The sequence below is a fragment of the Tetrao urogallus genome (assembly GCF_951394365.1).
Source record: "Tetrao urogallus genome assembly, chromosome: 17".
Taxonomy (NCBI): domain Eukaryota; kingdom Metazoa; phylum Chordata; class Aves; order Galliformes; family Phasianidae; genus Tetrao; species Tetrao urogallus.
In genome coordinates this window covers 7,877,720-7,894,981 of record NC_136830.1, presented here as the reverse complement: position 1 = coordinate 7,894,981, position 17,262 = coordinate 7,877,720, and the positions used below count along the sequence as shown (strand labels likewise).

General features: G+C 52.1%; 1 protein-coding gene across 1 annotated transcript; it reads left to right on the top strand.

The window, feature by feature from the left end:
- Positions 1-12,390: 12,390 nt before the first annotated feature.
- On the top strand, positions 12,391-16,570 carry LOC306952903 (immunoglobulin lambda-1 light chain-like; the record flags this gene model as incomplete). The annotated part of the gene is made up of 5 exons (XM_079543679.1): positions 12,391-12,436; positions 12,557-12,854; positions 14,208-14,217; positions 14,530-14,680; positions 16,257-16,570. 5 exons carry the CDS (start codon positions 12,391-12,393, stop codon positions 16,568-16,570), a joined length of 819 nt encoding a protein of 272 aa, XP_079399805.1.
- Positions 16,571-17,262: the final 692 nt, after the last annotated feature.

The window sequence follows — 17,262 nt, the reverse complement described above, 5'->3', positions numbered from 1 at the left end:
TAGAAGGCACCTCTTTCTGTCCCTGCAAAGACACAGCACTGTGTCATGCCCAGACTGTGTCTGCTGTTACTGCTGGCAGCTCCATCCTCCTGCTTCTGAAGAGGCATGGATGACTGTGAGGTCTCTTCTACAATGGTGGTGTTCCTTATCCCACCGCTGCCAGGCAAGGGCTGTGTGCGTCAAGCACTTGCTGAGTCCCATTTTCTCCCCTCTCTCCTCTCTCCTCTCCCTCTCCAGGTTCCCTGGTGCAGGCAGCACTGACTCAGTCTGCCTCAGTGTCAGCAAACCTGGGAGAAACCGTCACGATCACCTGCTCCGGGGGTAGCAGTGGCTATGCTTATGGCTGGTTCCAGCAGAAGTCACCTGGCAGTGCCCCTGTCACTGTGATCTATTACAACACCAAGAGACCCTCAGACATCCCTTCACGATTCTCCGGTTCCACATCCGGCTCCACAAACACATTAACCATCACTGGGGTCCAAGCTGAGGACGAGGCTGTCTATTACTGTGGGAGTGCAGACAGCAGTACTGGTACTATAGTGACTCAGAAGTCACATAAGTCTCCTTCAGTGCAAGGAGCAGTTAATGCCCTTAACTGTCTCTGTCTAAGAAGTTCCAACTCCATCTCTGCCCCATGCTGCAGGGCTCCGGTCCTCTTGTGCTGCCAGGCTGCATACCAGGTCCTGCTGGCTGCCTCCCTGTCTTTCTACATCACTATTTGGACACACAGTGTCCATTGCATGCACTGGGGCAACAGTTCCTCACTGCTCAGTCCCTGCCGGAGGGCCACAGTCACCCAGTTGATATATCAGCATAGCACAGGTTCTTCCCCAAGCATCCCTACAGCACCTTGGTGGCCCTCCCTTGGACTCTCTGCGGTACCCCATTTTCTTCCCTCTCTCCTTTTCAGGTTCCCTGGTGCAGGCAGTACAGACAGCCAGCCTCAGTGTCAGCAAACCTGGAAGAAACTGTCAAGATCACTTGCTCCGGGGGTAGCAGCAGCAGTGCTTATGGCTGGTTCCAGCAGAAGTCACCCGGCAGTGCCCCAGTCACTGTGATCTACTGGAATAACAAAAGACCCTCAAACATCCCTTCACGATTCTCCGGTGCCCAGTCCGGCTCCACAGCCACATTAACCATCACTGAGCCTGACTGCTACTGTGGGAGTGAGGGCAGCAGTGATGCTGGTCCCATGGTGACACAGCAGTGAGGAAGTGATACACAAACCTCCTGTCAGCGCAAGAAGCAGCTGGCAGTCTTAGCTGCCTCTGTTTGATGGTGGCACAGGTCCCCACCACAGCCCTACACTCCCTGTCCTGCAACGTGGGTTGCTGTGCAGTGTCCTGAGCACATCCCAACAAGATGCACTGCACTGCAGCACACCCAGCCCTGCCTGTAGCAGCTGATGCCCTTGTCCTATTTCTGCTGGAGCTGCCTCCATACTGGGGGGCTCCTTGCAGAGTTTCTCTAGTGTGCCACAGCTGTGGCTGAGGTCCCTTCCACTCTGATGGTGGGGGCACATTGCAGGAACAGAGCGTAGACCAGACCAGCTCAATACAGAGACAGCTCCAGCAGTGGGAGGATGGGCCTTGCAGCAGCAATGTGGAGCAGGGCTGGGTGGAGGGGAGACACAGAGCTGTGCCTTTTCAGGGACAGGTCTAATGTGATTTAGTACCCAGAGTAACCTCTCATACAGGTAGGTACACCAAGGAAGGCATTTACAGACATGGCCACGCAGAGAAGACATAAATCTGCCTCAGCCCCACAGGCCTGCTCAGCTGTAAGCCAGCAAGGGTGAAAAACCTCTATTTTTAATCCTGATCAATCCATCAGTTGCTCATCTCCCAGTGACACTATACCAGTATCAGTGCTGCTGTCCAAGCTCCCACAGTAATAGACAGCCTCATCCTCAGCTTGGACCCCAGTGATGGTTAATGTGCCTGTGGAGCCAGATTTGGAACCAGAGAATCACGAAGGGATGTTCGAGGGTCTGTTGTTGTCGTAGTAAATCACAGTGACCAGGGCACTGCCAGGTGACTTCTGCTGAAACCAGCCATAGCTATTGCTAGTGGCAGAGCAGGTGATCTTGACAGTTTCTCCCAGGTTTGCTGACACCAAGGCAGGCTGAGTCAGCACTGCCTGCACCAGCCTGAACCTGGAGAAGGAGAAAAAATGGGGCTCAGTGAGCTTACAACATGCACAGCGTCCTCATTTAGCAGAGGGATGAGGCTGCTGAGCACACAGACACACATGGGACAACAGGATACCCACATCTGCTCCAGGATTAACATCATCTATGGCTGGTACCAGGAGAAGATAGCTGGCAGTGTCCCTGTCACTGTGATTTTCTACGATTTACACTGGGATCCATGCTAACACTGGTAGACCCACATGCATTCCCTTAAAATTCTTTGGGGTCCAGTCAAGGCCCACACACATGAATTATCACATTACCACATTAACATATTAACTGTAACTGTGGTCCAAGTTGCAGACAACACTGCCCATTACTGCGGTGGCAATGACAGGAATGGTGGCCTGAGGATGACACCGATCCCTGGGGTAGTGAGACAAAGAAGTTCTTTTTTTCTCTGCTGCTTCCTCTCAGCCTGGCTCTAGGGTCTCCCCTCCTTCCTACTGCTCTCCTTCATCCTGCACTTCAGGTCCCATGGCTTCGCTGTATTTCTGCTCCTGCAGGCATTGCCTGGGGCCCTGCATCAAGACCAGGGATTGGTCACGCTGGGAGTAGCCATCAGTATGGCTGGTTCCAGGAGAAACCTGGTAATGGTGCTGTGACTGTGATCCATAGTGACACCAAGAGACCCTCAAACATCCTTTCACAATTCTCCAGTTCCACATCTGGCTCCATGCACAAGCTGACCATCACTGGGGTCCAAGCTGAGGACAAGGTTGTCTATTACTGTGGAGACTGAACAGCTGCTGTGCTGTATTTTGACAGTATGTAGTGAGAACATGGTGGGAATTACTGTGATGGGAATTCAAGAGGCCCTTGTCCTATCTGAATGGCCAGGACCTTGACTGTTACCCCAAATAATATTCTAGCAACGAGGATGATACTGGGTCTAGACCCCATTGCCCTTGTCCATCCCCAGGTTCCCTGGTGCAGGCAGCACTGACTCAGCCAGCCACTGCATCAGCAAACCTGGGAGAAACCGTCACGATCACCTGCTCCGGGGGTAGCAGCTATGCTGGCAATTATTATTATGGCTGGTACCAGCAGAAGTCACCTGGCAGTGCCCCTGTCACTGTGATCTATGGTAGCACTGGTAGACCCTCAAACATCCCTTCACGATTCTCCGGTTCCATATCCGGCTCCACGCACACATTAACCATCACTGGGGTCCAAGCCGAGGACGAGGCTGTCTATTACTGTGGGAGCTGGGAATGCTGCTCCAGTGCTGTGTGGTGACAATGATTAAAAGGAACTGACATAAATACGGCTGTTTTCTGTCCATCTTCCTTTTGGCCATGCAGAACTGTGGCTGCAACAGTTTCCTGCTCCATCCGCATGGCTATGGATGCCCTCCCTTTCACACCGTGGGGCACAGGAGATGTCTGAGGCACTGGGATGCGCTGCTCTGTTCTGGACACCCCTCATCAAAAATGGTCATAGCTGTGTCCCTCTCTTCCATTTGGGGCATCCACTATCCTGCCAGCACCAGCTCTCCCAGCAAGACCCCTGCCATGCCTTCTGCTCCTTCTAACCACAGCAGTGGGAGCTGCCCCCAGAGCCACCCTGCGATTCCCCAGCACACACTGTCCATCCAGCAGCATGGGACAGGGAACACCACTGGGAGGAAGAGACAAGACCTCAAACACAGCCATAATGGAGACAGACAGAAGGCTGCCATTTTTATCCCTAGACATCATGTCACTGCATGTCTCCCTGTGCTTTTATATCCACAAAGCTGCTGTCATAGACCCCAGTAGGACAGGAACATGAATGAGGCTCTGCAAAGGCAACAACACAACAGCTGAGGCCCCAGAGGGCAGAACTGACTGCCCTCTCAACAGCTCTGCCCATGCAGGGAAGAACACAGCAACAAGGAGGAGGGAAACTGTCCTTGGGCCACCACCGCTATAATCAACACTGCCATGCAAGCTTCCTCATCCTCAGCTTGGACCCCAGTGATGGTTAATGTGGCCGTGGAGTCAGAGTAGGAACCGGAGAATCGTGAAGGGATGTTTGAGGGTCTGTTGTTGTTGTTATAGATCACAGTGACAGGGGCACTGCCAGGTGACTTCTGCTGGAACCAGCCATAGCTGTAGCTACTCCCGGAGCAGGTGATCGTGACGGTTTCTCCCAGGTTAGTTGACACTGAGACCGGCTGAGTCAGCGCTGCCTGTACCAGGGAACCTGGAGAGGGAAGAAAACAGGGCTCAGTCTGTGCCTGACACACACAGCCCTCCTCCTCCTCATGGGGAGGTCACCCCTGAGCACACAGGCATACACAGAATATTCCCAACTTCTACTTCGTGGTTAACAGCAACTATGACTTGTACAAGCAGAAGACTCCTGACTTTATGCCACTTTAATCTATAATACCTCCACAATAAGCCCCTCACTCCTCGCTCTCTCCAGGTTCCCTGGTGCAGGCAGCAGTAAGTCGCAAGCCTCAGTATCAGCAAACCTGGGAGAAACTGTCAAGATCACCTGCTCTGGGGGTAGCAGCATCTATGGTTATGGCTGGTACCAGCAGAAGTCACCTGGCAGTGCCCCTGTCACTGTGATCTATGAAAACACCAAGAGACCCTCAAACATCCCTTCTCGATTCTCCGGTTCCTACTCCGGCTCCACGGGCACATTAACCATCACTGGGGTCCAAGCTGATAAGGGGATTACTGTGGGAGCAGGGACAGCAGTGGTACTGCTGGTAGTGACACAGCGAGGTATGAAATTGAAGTACAGCCTTGAATTAAAAATGGATGTTTCCTGCCTTTCTCTCTCAGGTTCACACTCAGCCATGCCACTCAGGCCCTTCCCTCATTGCCCTGGACTATACATGGCAGGGCAAAAAATCACACCGCAGCACTGACAGCGAGGAGCATGTGGGCTGCTGAGCAAGCAGGCCAAAGCTCTCCACTTAGAGGGTATGTTTCCCATAGCACAAGGCTGCTGGCATAGAGCAGGGCTGGCTGCTCTTGTGCCAAAAGAGAAACACAGCCACAGAATCTTTCAGGTCAGGATGATTGTTGTGATCTACTCCTACCTCTGCTTAAGTGGCAACACCAACAGCACAGTGCCTAGGCCTGTGTGCAGGTGGCTGTCAGATCTCCAAGGAGGAGACTCCACGGTCTCTCTAGGCAACCTCTCAGTGCTACGTTACCTGTGGATTAAGGATTAAGAACTCCTGGCTCCATCCAGGCAGAACCTCTGCATTTTGTGCCATTGCCTCTTGTCATGCTGCTGGATTCTGCTGGAAAAAGCCTGGCTCTGTTAACTTCACATTCTCCCTTCAGGTTTGTGTGAGGGAGAAGAGAGAAAATATGGCTCAGCAAGTACCCAACATACATAGCCCGCACCAGGCTGTCAGATAAGGCACCTGATTCCACAGGGACAAATATAATAGCAGGACACCCACATCTGCACCAGGATTGTCAACAACCATGGCTGGTTCCAGCAGAAGTCACCCAGCAGCGCCCCAGTCACTATGATCTGTGCTAGCACCACTAGACCCTCAAACATCCCTTCACGATTCTCCGGTTCCCGGTCCGGCTCCACAGCCACATTAAGCATCACTGAGCCTGACTGCTACTGTGGGAGTGAGGGCAGCAGTGATGCTGGTCCCATGGTGACACAGCAGTGAGGAAGTGATACACAAACCTCCTGTCAGCGCAAGAAGCAGCTGGCAGTCTTAGCTGCCTCTGTTTGATGGTGGCACAGGTCCCCACCACAGCCCTACACTCCCTGTCCTGCAACGTGGGTTGCTGTGCAGTGTCCTGAGCACATCCCAGCAAGATGCACTGCACTGCAGCACACCCAGCCCTGCCTGTAGCTGGGCCCATGAGCCCATCAGCAGCTGATGCCCATGTCCAGTTTCTGCTGGAGCTGCCTCCATACTGGGGGGCTCCTTGCCGAGCTCTGATCCTCTAGAGTGCCCACGGCAGTAGCTGAGGTCCCTTCCACTCTGATGGCGGTGGCACATTGCAGGAACAGAGCGTAGACCAGACCAGCTCAATACAGAGACAGCTCCAGCAGTGGGAGGATGGGGCTTGTAGCAGCAACATGGAGCAGGGCTGGGGGGGAGGGGAGACACAGAGCTGTGCCTTTTCAGGTAATGCAATTTAGTACCCAGAGTAACCTCTCATACACGTAGGTACACCAAGGCAGGCATTTACAGACATGGCCATGCAGAGAAGACATAAATCTGCCTCAGCACCAAAGGCTTGCTCAGCCCATCAGCAAGTGCAGAAGACCTCTGTTTTTAACTCAGGTCTGCAGCTCAGTTCTGCATCTTCCTTTGTTTCTATACCAGCATTAGTGCTACTATATTAGCCACTACAGCCTCATCTTCTGATCTTAGTGACAACTAACCACAATTGGTCTTCAGGGGTCCAGGGAAATGGCTGCATTGGGCAGGGGGAGCATCTGATGGGAGCTACCACTGGGAGGGCAGCTTCTGCACGAGTGGGCTGTGTTGTGGGCAGTCCAGGATATGAAAAGGAGTTTGATTCCATAGCATAGACCCATTGCCATGAGGATGGGCAGCTGCTAGGATAACGCCACAGCCTGTGCTCCTCTCCTGCTGGCAGTGCTGACCCACAGCTCTGGTGCCCTAGGAAGATTCACTGTGCCCAGCTGGGGTCTTTGGGCAATGGGCCCCATCCCACCTCTGCTGGCATTTTTAAGACTTGGCATCAATTCAGTGCAACATCTCTCTGTATCACCATAACCAGTACCGCTGCTGTCGTAGTTCCCACAGTAATAGACAGCCTCGTCCTCGGCTTGGACCCCAGTGATGGTTAATGTGGCTGTGGAGCCGGATCGGGAACCGGAGAATCGTGAAGGGATGTTTGAGGGTCTACCAGTGCTACCATAGATCACAGTGACAGGGGCACTGCCAGGTGACTTCTGCTGGTACCAGCCATAAGCATTGCTACTCCCAGAGCAGGTGATCGTGACAGTTTCTCCTAGGTTCGCTGACACTGAGGCCAGCTGAGGCACTGCTCCCTGCACCAGGGAACCAGGAAAGGGAGAGGAGCAAGGGGAGAAAATGGTGCTCAAGAAGCGCTTGACACACACAGCCCTCCCAAGCAGCAGTGGGATGGGGAACACCACTATTAAAGGAGAAGGGACTTCAGCCATGGCCACAGGCTCATTAAAGGAAGAGAACCCGGCCCAGAGCATCCCAGCACAGAGGCAGCTCCATGGAGGAGGGCTGGGGATGACAAACTGCTGTGTCTTTGCAAGGATGGGTACAATGTGGCTAAGTGGCAGAGTGATATCTCATACATCTAGGTGTAGAGCATTTATGAACATGGCCACACAGAGAGGAGAAATCTGCCTCAGCCCCACAGCCCTGATCAGCCTTTAAGTCAGTAAGTGCAGAAAGCCTCCATTTTGAACTCAGGTCAGTAACTGAGTTGTCCATCTCACTGTGTCACTGTTCCCCAATTTGGAACCCAGTGATAGCTAACCATGATCAGCCAGCTCCTGTAAGCCAAGAAAAAGAGCGTAGTGAGCAGGGAGAGCACTGCAGTAGGAGCTAATAGTGATCATAGGGTCCTGTACAGTGGGCAGTTTTTAAGAGTGAGTTGTGGTCCATGGCATAGCCCTAACAGCATAGCCCTAACAACACTGGGATGCACAGCTGTAGGAATTGCACCATAGCTTGGGCTCCTTTCCTGGTGGCCCTTGCCCATAGCTCTGGTATCCTGGGAAGGCTTGCTGCACCTTGTTGTCAATAAAACTGCAGTAAGCCATTAAGATTTGATACGATTCCACCCCCCTGCTCTACTCTCGTGGGTCCCCACCTGGAGTACCGCATCCAGCTCTGGTACCACCAACACAAAAAGGACATGGAGCTACTGGAGCAGGTCCAGAGGAGGACCACAAAGATGATCAGAGGACTGGACCACCTCCCTTACAGGACAGGCTGAGAGACCTGGGGTTTTTGAGCCTGCAGAAGAGAAGGTACCAGGGGACCTTTCAGTGGCCTTCCAGTACTTGAAGGGGGCCTACAGGAAAGCTGGGGAGGGACTTTCTATAGGGACATGTAGCAACAGGACAAGGAGAAATGGCTTTAAACTGGAAGAGGGTAGATTTAGTTTAGATAATAACAAGAAAGTCTTTACAGTAAGGATAGCAAGACAATGAAACAGGTTGCCCAAAGCAGCTATGGCTGCCCTCTCACTGGAAGCATTCAAGGCCAGGCTGGATGGGGCTGTGAGCAACCTGTTCTAGGGGGTGGTGACCCTGCCTAAAGCATTGGAACTAAATGGTCTTAAAGCTCCCTTCCAGCCCAAATCACTCTGAGCGATTCTACGAAGATCACCTGCTCTGGGAGTAGCTACAACTATGGCTGGTACCAACAGAAGTCACCTGGCAGTGCCCCTGTCACTGTGATCTATAGCAGCACCAACAGACCCTCAGACATCCCTTCACGATTCTCCGGTTCCAAATCTGGCTCCACAGCCACATTAACCATCGCTGGGGTCCAAGCTGAGGACGAGGCTGTCTATTACTGTGGGAGCTACGACAGCAGCTATGTTGGTATCACGGTGACACAGAGCAGTGGAAAATGATACATAACCTTTTGTACATCTGTAATGAGTATCACTCAAGCTGATGGGAAGTAAGCAATAAAAGCAGAGCATCACAACTGTAGGCTACAGCAAATGAGAACAAGCCCAAATGCAGCAGCCACAGAAACAGATAAATAAAAATTACTTACCTTTAGAAGACCTCAAGAACACAGGGATCACCAGCAAGGTACCCACACCTCCACTGCCAACCCTTAAATGAGGTCTGAGAAGGGGTGAAGCCAGGACCCAGGTCACTCAGGTACATTGCATGCACCTGAGTTCCCCTGGGTTGGCCCTGTCTTTCTACCAGGTGCTCAATCACTGCTGCAGGCTGTGACTCAGCATTTCCACTACAACATCACAGGGAGCAGTTGTCAGTCTCTGCTGTTCCTGTGAGGATGCCCCAGGAGACCTGAAGGCATGATTGGTAGTGAGGGTTCCCAACTCTATCCACAGTTAACAGGCATCATATTTACAGCAGCATAAACCTGGCAGTGGCGTTATTGCTGTGATGCTGCTGTCCCTGCCACCACAGTAATAGACAGCCTCGTCCTCGGCTTGGACCCCAGCGATGGTTAATGTGGCCGTGGAGCCGGAGTAGGAACCGGAGAATCGTGAAGGGATGTTTGAGGGTCTGCTGCTGCTATCATAGATCACAGTGACAGGGACACTGCCAGGTGTCTTCTGTTGGTGCCAGCCTTCATAGTTGCTGTAACCCCCGGAGCAGGTGATCTTGACGGTTCCTCCCAGGTTTGCTGACACCGAGACTGGCGGAGTCAGCGCTGCCTGAACCAGGGAACCTGGAGAGCGAGAGGAGAGAGGGGAGAAAGTGGAGCTCGGCCAGTGTCTGACACACACAGCCCTCCCCAGGCTGTGGGATGAGGCCCTGTGCCCACAGTCACATATGGGATATCAAGACACCCACATCTAAGATAATCAGAATCTGATTATCAACAAATATGGCTGGTACCAGCAGAAGGCACCTGGCAGTGCTTCTGCCACTGTGATCTGCTATGATGATGAGAGACCCTCAAGTATCCCTTCACGATTCTCCGGTTCCACGGGCACGTTAACCATCACTGGGGTCCAAGCTAAGGACGAGGCTGTCTGTTACTGTGGGAGTGAAGACAGCAGTGGTACTGGTGCCACAGTGACACAGAGTAATGGAAAAGGATACACAAACCTGACATCTGAGGGAGCAGCTGGCAGCCTTTGCTGTGCCATTATTCTGGTGACACAAGTCCCAGGCATGGCCCAGTGCTGTGCTGCAGGTGGCTACGCTAGGTGCCCTGCTCTGTCCTCCTGTAGCGCCTCAGGACTGTGCCCATCACTCAGGGAGGGGATGGTTCCAGCATCCCTGTCCCTGCCCTGCACTGCACATAGCCCCTGGACCCCATCTCCTGCTGCCCACCCATCTTGCCTCCCTGTGTTGCTGTTGCAGTGTTGCTTCTGCCTCATGCTGGTTTCTTCCTCCTGAAAGTGGCCAAAAGCCAGGCCTTGGGCAAGCTTGGTGCATAAATACCCAACAGCCCATAAGCAGGGCAGACATGGCTGCTGAGCCATCCCTGGCAGCCGGGGTGTGTGCACGTGCCTGGGGAGACCTGCAGGCATCGGTAGTAGTGGGGGCTTCTGGCTGTGCTTGAGCAGCACCTGCCTGGGGTAATAGCAGTACCCTGTGCATGAACAGTGCTCCAGGGCTCAGCTCTGCTCAGACCATAACCCTGGCACCAACAGAGACCTGCTCTGCTCTGTGGTCATGTTAATCTTCACAGGAGCCCAAGACAGAGCTGTTTCTTACTGCTTTGGCAGAGAAAGAGGCACTGGCCATGGCCATAGAGAGTTCTAGCAACAGGGAAATGAAAGACGGAGCTGCTGAGGTTCCAGGGCTCCTCAGGTGCCTGCTGCTGCAGCTTGGACGTGGTCACGGAGCAACATTTGTACCTGTGTGGAGGATCAGGCTGTGCTGCCTGTGAACCTACTGTAGCACATCTCCTCTGTGCCACTCACAGGGATATCACCCCTGGGACCCCGGCCCATTGGCCTCTGTGTGGGACATGGTTTTGGGACCAAGGGCTCTGTTGTTCAGGCAGACAGAGGCCTGGAGAGAGGGGAAGGCATTGAGATGGGGCTGATACCAGGGTTGTGAGCCCAGGCAAGAGAGCAGCAGAGCAAAGAGGAAGAAGTGCAGGTGCTGGGGCTGGGGAAAGCCCCAAATGGCTGGAGCTGGTGGAGCCGCTGGAGATCGTCTCCTCGCACCCCGCTCCATGCTGGGGCAGCTGCTGCAGGCTGACCAGGACCTGCCCAGGCAGGTTGTGAAGGTCACCAAGGATGGAGACTTCACAGCTATCTGGGACACGTGTTCCAACGTTTGATCAGCCTTGCAGCAAAAAAGAGTGTTTTGCTCTATTGAACAGTGTTCAACAAAAATGATCAGTGGGCTGGAACACCTCTTCTACGAAGAAAGGCTGCGAGAGCTGGGTCTGGAGAAGGCTCTGGGGCAACCTCCCTGCAGCCTGTCAGTGCTTAAAGGAGGCTCATGAGAAAGATGGAGAGAGACTTTATACAAGGACCTGTAGCAATATGACAAGGAGAAATGGTTTAAAATGGAAAGAGGGTAGATTTAGGTTAGCTATGAAGAAGAAATTCTTCACTCAAAGGTGATGAAGCACTGTAACAAGTTGACCAGAGAAGTATTGGATGCTTCCTTCCTGGCAGGGCCCAAGGCCAGGCTGGATGGGCTATGGGCAGCCTGTTCTGGTGGGAGGTGTCCCTGCCTGGCATGGCTTTGGAGCTGGGTAGGCTTTGAGGTCCCTCTTAGCCCAACTATTCTATATTCTGGCTGTTCCCTGTATTTCAGCCTTTGCCTATTGACTCTGGTGCCACTGCTGGATAATTCTACTCAGCTCTGTTTCATTCCTGCCCCAAAGCAGTAATCCCATGGATAAGTGATGCTCTGAGGCCTTCACCACAGAGCTTCCTTTCCAGTACAAGCCCTTTGTTGGCTGCACTGCTGCTGCTGAGGGTCCTGCCAGCCCCCAGGGCCTTTTCTGCTCAGGCACTACCACCTGCTAAAACCCAGCATGCCCAGGGCAGGGCATCACATGTCTGAGGGTGAAATGGGGCAGCGCTGCAGGCAGCGGTTCAAGAAACATTTAGATGTTGTAGCGGAGGATGTGGTTTAATGGACAATATCGGTGATAGGTGGATGGTTGGACTGGAGGATCTTAGAGGTCTTTTCTAACCTTGGTGATTCAGTGATTCTGTGATTCGGTGATTCTGTGATTCTATGAAGGGAGCCATGGCTTGTTCCCGCCATGCCCCGCTGGTCCGGCTCTCCCCGGCACTTTGGCACCACAGCACTTTGGGCTCACTTTAGGGCTGCTGAGCGCCTGGGTGCCGCCACGTGTCCCTGCTGCAACGCCTGGCCAACCCTGCTGTGCCACAGTGCAGGGGCTGGGCCAGGAGCGGGCAGGGAGGTGTGGGGAGAGGCGTAGGATGTGGCTGGGAGCACAGGGAGTTATTTGCATGGGGGGCGTGCTGCGGAAGGACGTGGGTATAAAAGGGCATCGAGGTCCACAGCGCAGCCCCATCGGCGTGGGGACACACAGCTACTGGGATTGCGCCATGGCCTGGGCTCCTCTCCTCCTGGCGGTGCTCGCCCACAGCTCAGGTACTCGTTGCGCCCGGTCGGGGACTTTGGGCACGGGGCTCTGTCCCACTGCTGCGCGGGGAGGGCTGTGCGTGTCGGGCAATCGCTGATGGCCTCTCCCTCTCTCCTCTCCCTCTCCAGGTTCCCTGGTGCAGGCAGCGCTGACTCAGTCGGCCTCGCTGTCAGCGAACCCGGGAGACACCGTCACGATCACCTGCTCCGGGAGTAGTTACAGCTATGGCTGGTACCAGCAGAAGTCACCTGGCAGTGCCCCTGTCACTGTGATCTATTACAACACCAACAGACCCTCAAACATCCCTTCACGATTCTCCGGTTCCAAATCTGGCTCCACAGCCACATTAACCATCGCTGGGGTCCAAGCCGAGGACGAGGCTGTCTATTACTGTGGGAGCTACGACAGCAGCAATACTGCTGCACGGTGACACAAAGCAATGGGGAAATGATACAAAAACCTCCTTTTCAGTGCAAGGAGCAGCTTTTGGTTTTTACTGTCTGTCTCAGAAGTCCCACCTCAATCTCTGCCCTGTGCTGCATGTCCTCTTGTGCTGCCAGGCTGCACCCTGGCCCCTGCTGGCTGCCTCCCTCCAATCCTACATCCACAATTTGTAGCGTTCCCTGCATGCACTGGGCTGGAAGCTCCTCATCTGCCCCTGCTCCTACTGAGACCACCTGCCCAGTCCCTGCTGGAGGGCCACCACTACTCAGCTGGTACATCAGCACAGCACTGGTTCTCTTACATGCATTCCTCTGAGGAAAAGAGCTGGACTTCTGAGTACCCTTGGAGTCCTCCCCTAAAATCAAACTGAAACCCCACAAAAGTCTCAGAAATACCCAGAAACTGTTTTTATCCATAGCATATGGCATCACATACTTCAGTTATATACTTTGCACAGTCAGTTTCAATGAATCTGTGTCACTTGGTGCAATCAGTTTCACCTAAGCCTTCCCAGAGAAAAACCAAACATTTGTAACAGAAAGTGCTTCCAACCACAAAATCTTTGATGCATCATTCATTTTCTAGTGACTCAGGAGATTCACCAACTCTGCCTCTTTCTATAACCACTTGCACAAACCACAACATTTGCACATTTGTCAGTTCATTTTTAAGCCAGTGCCTTGGCTCTAGCAGCTCTGGTTAGGCATCAACATCCTCTTCACATTTTCTTTTCCTCTCTTGGGGGAGATGTGGGCAGCAGGGACAGGGCAGTGGTGCAGCGATGGGATAAAGCTGGGCCCAGTGAGCTGGAAGGACAACATCAATGAGAGTAAAGCTATCAAAACAGACAGGCCTGAAGTGGAGGGGCTGCACTAAAACTGGCTGACAGGCAAGAACATTTTTTGGTGGGTGCTTGTGGCAGGTTGACATGCCTTCAGTAAAGACCTTGACCAACAATGGCACAGCTACTGGAAATCCCTTGGAAGAGATGAGGAGGGTGCACGAACACCATCTGCGCTCCGTGATTTACAGCAAGCAGCAGGGCTCAGCCACTCATGAGGCTGGGAATGGGCCACTGCTTAGGCTGCTTCTGCATGGCCGTGTATCACTGCAAGTATTTCCCTGGTGGGCCTCAGGAATCAACTGATCATCCTCAGGAAGTTGCTCTGTGTTCACTTACAGTCTTCCCCAGCACCAAGTGGGTGCTTGGGCTCTTCACAGGCTTTGTTTTTTTTGGTTGGTTTTGTTGTTTTATCCAACCGTGGCTGTGGCAGTACATCCTTGGTCTGCCTAGCCACACTGAAATGTGCTCTTGCACCTTTCCCTGATTTGCAGAAAGAAGGTTGTACGGTCTGAATGCTCTGTGCTGTTGCAAGTGTCTTCTGGTTCTCTGAAATCTGCAGTCCCTCCTGATTGCGTCCTTGGTACTGAACATCCTTATTCACTTTGTCAGAAGGCAGCTGGGGGGCTGGAGGCAGTAGTGCATGGCACCAGGATCCCCGGGGACATTTCTTGTCTGCAGCGCCTGGATGCTCTGCGTGGCTGCCATAGGGACACGCCTCCAGTACCAGCCCCCAGCACCACCATCCTGTGTCCATTCAGTCACCTTCATCCTATTGTGTCCAGCCCATCATCTCCCTTCTGCTTTGTCCATCAGGACACTGCCATCCCATCACTTCTGACACGTCCCCTCATCCTGCCACCTCCACGGGACCCAGAGCTGCTCCTGCCACAAAGTGGGAGGTTTTTGCATTGCTCCGTATCACTGTGTGGTATATTCGGGTCCGGGACCACCCTGACCGTCCTAGGTGAGTCGCTGACCTCGTCTCGGTCTTTCTTCCCCCGTTGTGAAATTGTGACATTTGGCCGATTTTTGGCGATTTGGGGATTTTTCCCAGTCTTGGCGGCAGGCTGGGGTCTGCCCCCAGCGCAGGGACGGGCGCTCAGCGCGGCAGCCTGGGCTGAGTCTTGTCCCTGCCGACCAGGAGGACTCTGATGTGCGCCTTGGAGGACTTGGGGTTATTTTGTCAATGGAAAATTCTTAAAATTTGACCAGAAAATGTGCCTGAGGTCTGTCTCTGACACACGATTTCAGAAATTGTGTTTAGGTTGATCAGAAGACAAAGTTTTTGTCTTTGTCAAGAAATTAGTTGTGAGTTGTTAGTCCTTCCCTCTTAGTCCGAAGGACAAAGACCTTTGTCCCCGGTCTGGTCTCTCACTGGGGACTTTGGTTGGCTCCAGTGCCATGGGGAGCCCAAGTGTCACTGAAACAGTGTCCTTGGGGTGAAATTCAATGTTTCTGAGGTTTCAAGCACACTGTCCAGGTAAGTGCTGTCAAAAATCAAAGGTTATTCTGCTGAAAAAACTGACAGGAATATTTTGTAATTTTTTTTGTGTGTGTGTATGTATATATATATATATATACGTGTATATATATATATATATATATATATATATGTATATGTATATATATAAAATATTATATATATATAAAGAGAGAGAGAGAAAAATATGTTTTTTGACTTTTTGAAAAAATTGGCTGAAAAAAAAGCCAATCTGATCCAAATTACCTAGGGCATAAGTCCAAAAAAAAGTGCAGTTCAGCAAATCCTCAGTGGAAAGTTTTTAATGGGGCAGTTCTCCCCCATTTTCTGGTGTAGATGTGAATGAAGATATAGATGTGTATATAGATAAAGATTTGGCTGTAATTTGTTGGATGAACGCTCTGAGAAAGAGTAAATCTTGCCTTCCTCGTGGCAATTTTTAATTGTACTTTTTCTGAGGCAAGTCTGAACGTCTTGAGGCAGAAATAGCCAGAAAATTGAATGCTTTTCTTTAAAACTTTAATTAAAATTTAAAAGTAGCCTTGCAGCAGGAAAGAAAGGGGACTATGGCAATTAACCAGAGTTCCGAAGCTGAATCAGATTCACCCAAATACATATGGTTGAAATTTTATGTGTGCATATATATAAATATATATATGTATACAAAATAAAATTGCTTATATATTTAAAAATTTATATATATTATATAGATTTATTATAGATATGTATATAAGATATAACACATTTATATGTATATGTGTAGTCGGCTGTATGCTTTATGTAACTTTTATAGATGTAATGTATATTATGTGTATAGATTATATATCTATAATATATTTTATCTGTAGAAAAAACTACAATATAAAACTCATATATGCATATACATATACATATTCAGATATATATGTATATACATGTGCATATACGTATATGCATGTGTAATATCCATGAAAATAGGTACGGCTGGGTGGATGTGTTTGCTGTACAGACGCACACACGCGCATGCACACACATGCACACCCATACACACACGTGTGGCCGCTCTGCCTCTCTTTTGCAGGCCAGCCCAAGGTGGCCCCCACCGTCACCATCTTCCCGCCATCAAAGGAGGAGCTGGAACAGAACAAGGCCACCCTGGTGTGCCTGATAAGCGACTTCTACCCCAGCCCGGTGACTGTGGAGTGGCTGGTCGATGGCTCCACCCGCAGTGGCGAGACCACAGCGGCGCAGCGGCAGAGCAACAGCCAGTACATGGCCAGCAGCTACCTGTCACTGACTGCCAGCGACTGGACAAGCCACGAGACCTACACCTGCAAGGTCACACACGAAGTCTCCACTGTCACGAAGACCCTGAACAGGTCCGAGTGCTCTTAGTCCCACTGGGGATGCGATGTGAGGACGGTGGTTCCTCACCCTCCCTGTCCCCCTGGGCCGCTGCTGGTGGCAGCAGCCCCCACTTCCCACTCAGATGTCCCCCACTGTGCCCCCATCATCCGCCTCTGCCTGTCGCCTCCTCTTGCCCCCATCCCTCCAGATGTCACATTAATAAACATGACACTGAACTAGTGCTGACTCTGCATCCATGTCTCTGTGTCCCTTTGCGTGCTGTCTGCGTCTCACAGACTGGGGTCCAGTATGGGGAAGGGCTGGGGTGCACACACACATACTGGTAATGTTGGGGGGTCCATGGCTCAGCACTGGAGACACTGCTGTATACCCAGGCACCACCAACATCTAAGGCAGGATGCTTTGGGGCAATATGGGGGCAGTCTAAGGTCTGTGCTGGCACTGAGCACGTGGTTGTGGCCGTGCTGTCCTCATCTCCCACCCACTGCCATCTGCGCCAGGGCCTTTGCAGAGATTTACTTTATGCTGGGAACACGAGTAGTTCTGGCTCTGTACCCTTGTGTTCAGACACCCTGGTGTCTCCTGGGTGGGATGTCAGTGTGAATACTCCTTTGTGCCCTGTGCCTGCAGCAGCCTGACTCTCCACACCACCTGCCTTGTGTACACCCCAGCCCTGTCCCCTATCCGCGTCCCTATTCCCCAGGGAGATTTTGCAGTGG